This window comes from Nematolebias whitei, chromosome 18 (assembly GCF_014905685.2).
Source record: "Nematolebias whitei isolate Nwh7 chromosome 18, NemWhi1, whole genome shotgun sequence".
Taxonomy (NCBI): domain Eukaryota; kingdom Metazoa; phylum Chordata; class Actinopteri; order Cyprinodontiformes; family Rivulidae; genus Nematolebias; species Nematolebias whitei.
The window spans coordinates 35307622-35313124 of record NC_056515.1 but is presented as its reverse complement, the minus strand read 5'-3'; the positions used below and the strand labels follow the sequence as shown (position 1 = coordinate 35313124).

At 39.6% G+C, this 5503-nt stretch overlaps 1 protein-coding gene across 1 annotated transcript; it reads right to left on the bottom strand.

Annotated features, from left to right (window-relative positions):
- Nucleotides 1-2176: 2176 nt before the first annotated feature.
- Nucleotides 2177-4683, bottom strand: tmem267 (transmembrane protein 267). The gene is made up of 3 exons (XM_037691821.1): nucleotides 4627-4683; nucleotides 3073-3537; nucleotides 2177-2954 (listed from the first exon to the last, which is right to left on the bottom strand). Exons 2-3 carry the CDS (start codon nucleotides 3478-3480, stop codon nucleotides 2619-2621), a joined length of 744 nt encoding a protein of 247 aa, XP_037547749.1. The 5' UTR covers nucleotides 3481-3537; nucleotides 4627-4683; the 3' UTR covers nucleotides 2177-2618.
- Between the last annotated feature and the right edge of the window lie 820 nt (nucleotides 4684-5503).

The following is a 5503-nucleotide window of genomic DNA, read 5'->3' as shown; positions in this document are numbered from 1 at the left end:
TCATATCGAACCCTATGGATTAGGAATGGGATGTCACTTAAGCTCATATTTGAGTCAAGGCAGGTAAGCAAATACGTTTGGCAGTATATACACACACACACATCCTACAGTTTAAACCTGCAGGCCCTGGCTTCTTCAGGACTTGTTTTGATATGCATTTATTACTATCCCTCTGCATTTTTTAAAACTAACCAGTCAGTGTATGGCATAGCTTTTTAAAAATGTCAAAACCAGCTGCAGTTATTTTACACCGTGAAGTGGCAGCTCTGTCAGTCCAACCTCTTCCTTCCTGCTGAATTCAGGAAATTCCCAATTAGCACCAACAGCTCAGCACAATGGCTTTAACAAGAAGACCCACTGCAAGTACTTAAGGTCATACTCCACTTTTAAGTATAAGTGAGATTATGTTATGATAGTCAGAGAGACAATACACAGACAGGGTCTGTTTAACAATTAGGTATTTAGTGCCCATTTTGAATGGCCAAACAATGCATATATTTTAACATCACTGTTGTAGTTTGAGGATTAAATGGTGGTTTTCTTTCAAAAATGTGTTTTAATTAATGTATCCTTCACAAACACATTAATTATGTAATATGCTTTAAGTTTGGCTTTGTTGTGTCCCACACTTCATTCACTCGGTTTGATCAGTTAAAACAAATTAGTGCCTCAAAGTCCCTCACAAAAGCAGCTCTAAAAAAGAAGAAAATACATGTTTTTAAGTACAAAGAGTTTTAATACATGATATATTTTACGGAGATGAAACACTAAGATCTATCTTGGTACTATGTATAATTAATTGCTCACTATTGAACACAATTCACATTTTGAACAAAACACAAATCATTAGAAACCTAAAGTGCAAAATTTAACACTTAAAAAAAGCCACAAAGTAAATAGAAGCAGCAACAAACGAGTTTAACGCAAAGTGATGCGTTTAAAATGGCAGTCATTTCAACGAGCACAAACTTATTTTAACACAATCAGGCATGAAGTCGGATCAGTGGTAAAACCCTCAGTGACAGACTGTTACACAAACTGTTATAATTGTACCTTTAGTCTTGATATAAAAAAGGAAAATACAGTCATACAATGTGTTTGAAGTAAATTAATATACATCAAGGAAATACAAACTGATTTTTAACTTTTCCAGGAGAAAAAAATACACAAAGCTCCAGCTGCCATCTAGTGGACATCACGGTTACTACAAGCAAATGCTAATCCTTATCAAATAAATAAATAAATAAAATTAGAGGGAAGGAAAAACTAAACTGAAGCTTTTTCATTGTGGATAAGTCAGAATACTGCGACCTGAAGCTCTCCAACTAAACACATCAGCTTTTATATAAAACACCTTCCTTACATTCAAACAGCACATTTCTCAAGCCCAGCACTACATCACAACGTAATATGTGCATGTTAAAAACTGCGTAAATAATAATAATGTTTAGAAATTCACGTGTTCAAATTACATTTGCAACACAAACGACTCTTCCTCTAAATACTCCGTCTTAGTGGATGACTACCTAGTTTAAGTGATTCAATGGAATGAAAGTTCACGTTTTCCTGCAAATTCGGATTTTTAACCGCTGAAAATTCAACCGTACAGGTTGAGAATTTTAAATGCAGAGGAACAATTGAAAAAAAAAAAGATTCACTGCACCTATATACAAGGTATTCAAACTATAGCAAAATGTGATGATGTGAAGATATGACCATCAAAACAGCCACAAAAATTGGTTTAAAAGAAAAAAAAACATCAGCATGTTGAGATTCATCTTCCTCATTTCTTTACCCTTATTGTGTTCGGTGTAAAACTACATTTCACAAACTGACAACTGAATCGTGTTGAATCCAGGGAGCCTCAAACTGAACCGCTGCAGCATCTTTACCAGCTCCACAGAAAAGGATGTGGCATTTCCAACAACACCAAACTTCACGAGCAAACGAGAAAAGCTGCCATGCTAGAAAGCTTCAACCCTCTGCTCCCTTCCTGTGGCTGACACAGTTGGCAATGAGAACTCTGATTAGCTTAAAACAAAACAAAGGCTTTCGTCAGGCGTAAAGGCTGATGCAATAAAAATCTGCAGACACAAATTACACATATTTTTGTGGTAATTACAGTGGATTTGTTCTGCAGATTGTGACTCGGATACAAAAAGCTATACATGTGCGTTGGATTTTATTACCATTAAGCCGTTTCAACCAAAAGGATGACAGTGCTGCAGCTGCTGGATGCAGTGAAGGACAAGGTGACACCCAGTGGGTGTCGTTTTACAGCCTGTGGTCGACCTTTGGTTGACTTTTCCTTGAGTGTTTGTAGGATGAGGCTAGATAGGAAAAGGAAAATCTAAATCTTCTCTACAGAATTGTTTAAAAGTAGTGTGGTGGGAAGAAAAACAAAATCACAGCTATAAAGTACTCTTCAGTTAGGGATCAATTACCTCATTTGTTCTTTTACTTGACAGATATTCTCATTGTTAAAAAGCATCATACAGTTAACGTTTTCCTCAAGTTCGTGTTTTTTTTTTCTTCATACAAATTGTGTTCTACACATTTTTCTCTTCTCGTTTCAAGTATTTAAAGGTTTTAAACCTCTCATCGAACGTCGCCGACGCCTAAACGTCGATCGCTACTCCGTGTTTCGTGGAGATCACATCCCTGGTTCCCGTCAGGTACATAAGAACCGAGCAAAGGTGTGGTAGCGTCGCTGTGATGCTCACGTACAGCCAGTAGGGGACGGGCGCGGTGTTACCGAATGGGCAAACCCACAGACCGTGGCGCACGGCGTCCCGGACGTGATGCGTGGTCATGGAAATGAAAAGCATCCACGGCAGGGAGCACCAAGAATCTTTGAGGCGGCCGATCCACATGAGGAAGCGAAGAGTGAGGCAGATGACGGGGATGAGAGAAGAACAGTGGAGAGGAGGACGATGAGGCAGTGAGACAGCAGCCTGAATGGACGGACAGAAAGGAAGTCAACAATCAGAACTTTCAAAGCTTTGGAAAAGGCAAAAAGCTACCTAATTATTTCTAAGCATAATTAAATTCAGAGACAACTGCAGGTCTGACCTTGAGGGAAAGAGATCCAGCCATGTAGAAGTGGTCCAGGTCTATGATTGATGCCAGAAGCCCTGCCAGCAGCACCTCGTATAAATCACTTCTTTTCCTTAGTCCAATCACAACCGCCCACGACCACAGCCCTATCAATCCATGCGTGGCATTGTCCAAGGCCGTGCGCAGCCACAGGTGCTGCTGGATGGCGGACAACTGGAGGGTGTGGTCCGCCACCACGCAGAACATCCCGAGTCCTGCCGACGCCAACAATGAGGCCGAGCTGAACGTCTGCAGGAGGGCCTGAGCTTTCTCCGCTTCCACAGCCAGGCTGAGGGGTACGCGTGCGCCTTCTCCCCCAAGGCCCACCCCCAGCAAGGGGGAGGAGGACGAAGAGGAGTCGAGCTTGGAGTAAAATCCTTGCATGTTGAAAGATGGCCTGACGAGCCAACCACCAAGGAAAATCAGCAAAATTCACACAGACTGGGAGGAGAGAAGATGAGAAATGAAACCTCAGTTTACTCCTAAAATATCCCGAATGAGTCCGTGGCTCGTTCCGAAGCGTTAAGATACAGCCATGCAAAAAAAGTTAAACATGTTGGTTAAAGTCTATTAAAAACTATCTGTAACGCAAAAGTGTCCAGAATCATTTAAACAATCTGGAAGGTTGACCAAACATGAGAATTCGGTCAGGGTGGTGAGAAGAAACGATTGTTAGATCGGCTTTTTTGTACAATTTTAAAAAGAGAACTATACTACACTGATTTTGTAGAAATATTAGAGGACTTTGGTTATTTATTATACTCATGCACGAGAAGCTGTAGCTCTTTGAATACCATAACTTTTATCAAATGCACCCTGAGAATGAGCAGAATCTGATCCAGAACACAGCATCCCCAACAGGTTTAATTGTTACTCCTCCATTTGCTGGATGCTCTCCATCCGAGACTAAATACTTGATCATTTTAGTTAAAGACAAGGATACACTTGCGTTTTGTGTTTATACCAAACAACCAAGTTTATACAAGAGAAGCAACGAATGAGAAGAAATAAAAACAAACCAAACCTTGTACTGAACCATAAAAAATGAAGTCACGTTGTCTCGTTTAACTGAAATAAACGTGGGACAGTCTCAGTGGTTCATGTAACACCAGTCCCTCTTAAATAACAACTTCAAGCGGTTTTGATCCAGAGCCTGAAAATTTAATAAGCGGTTATTTTTAGCATCTTTCCGCAGCTCTACCTCCAACAATTCAGCTAAAGCTTCCGTCTTTTCTCTATTCGTGGCTGTTAAATTCAGTTGTGAACTTAAAGACGTGTTTTGAAAAAAGACTAAATGCAGACGGCTATAATATATTTACATGATGGATAACAGCTAGCAGGAACAAGCTAGGTGCTGCTTTGTGTAGGCGGTAAAAGAGGATATTAGTTACTCTGAGGAAAATGTGCAAATTTACACCATATGGCAGGTTTTATTTCACATCAAAGCACGATATTTGATATTTTTTTTAATTTCAGTACATGCTTTAGGGTGATTTAAAGGGAGTATATTAATAAAATCATGTTACTTACCCCATCGCTGTGCATTGGCTAGCCAACTGTTAGCTTTATTCTTCTTCTACGGTGATCTGGCTTTTCATCAAGGCGGCGCTTTGCTGCCGCCAAGCGGTGATGAGTGGTAATAACATGTTAGTTTTGAGTACAGTACATTCATATTTGAAAATTATATTATTATATGTTCATCATGAGCTCTATTGTCTTGAAAGTCACGTAAAAACCACAGTAGTATATGTTTATAATACTTAGGTTAATTGCATGTATAGTGTAAATGCTTTGTCGATGAGTCACCTCATGGGGGTTTCTCTTGAATATGCTTTTTTCCCCCCACACACACATAAGTCACAGTAATGCTTGCAGACGATGTTTTAGCAATGTATTAAAGAATTGTCACGCATTTATTACTTCTTCTCAATTTCATCAGCTATAGTGCATTAAAAACTTTTTTTTAATACTAGCTGCATGACTTCACAATTAAAATATACAGATAAAATAAGTCCAAGATTGTTTTGAAGTACTTTGCATTGATATTCCACTTTTTTTTTCTTGCCTAAACCAGTAATTCTTCTCCGTCTCACTCTGTCCTCTAATTTTTTCTGTCCTCACCCCAACTATCTAATTGCATGTCTTCTCTAACTGCATCCATATATGTCCTCTTTGGCCTTACTCCTTCCTCTTTTTTTAACATCTCTTCTGAAACGTTTATCCATCCACTCCATCCTGTTTGGACTCTTTATCACATTCCACATTTTCCTGGACAGTGGATCCCAAGTACTTGGAGTCCTGCACCTTTGTGACCTCTGCTCCTTGTAGCCTCACTGTTCCACCAGTCTCCCTCTCGTTCACAAACGTACTCTGTCATACGGCTGGCTTTCGTTCCTCTTCTTTCAAG

Bases quoted from the DNA above. Each gene is read 5' to 3' on its own strand.
- tmem267 (XM_037691821.1), bottom strand. From the start codon at position 3,480: ATGCAAGGATTTTACTCCAAGCTCGACTCCTCTTCGTCCTCCTCCCCC. The intron at 2,955-3,072 runs GTCAGACCTGCA...CCGTCCATTCAG, and splicing joins CTGGATCTCTTTCCCTCAAG to GCTGCTGTCTCACTGCCTCA.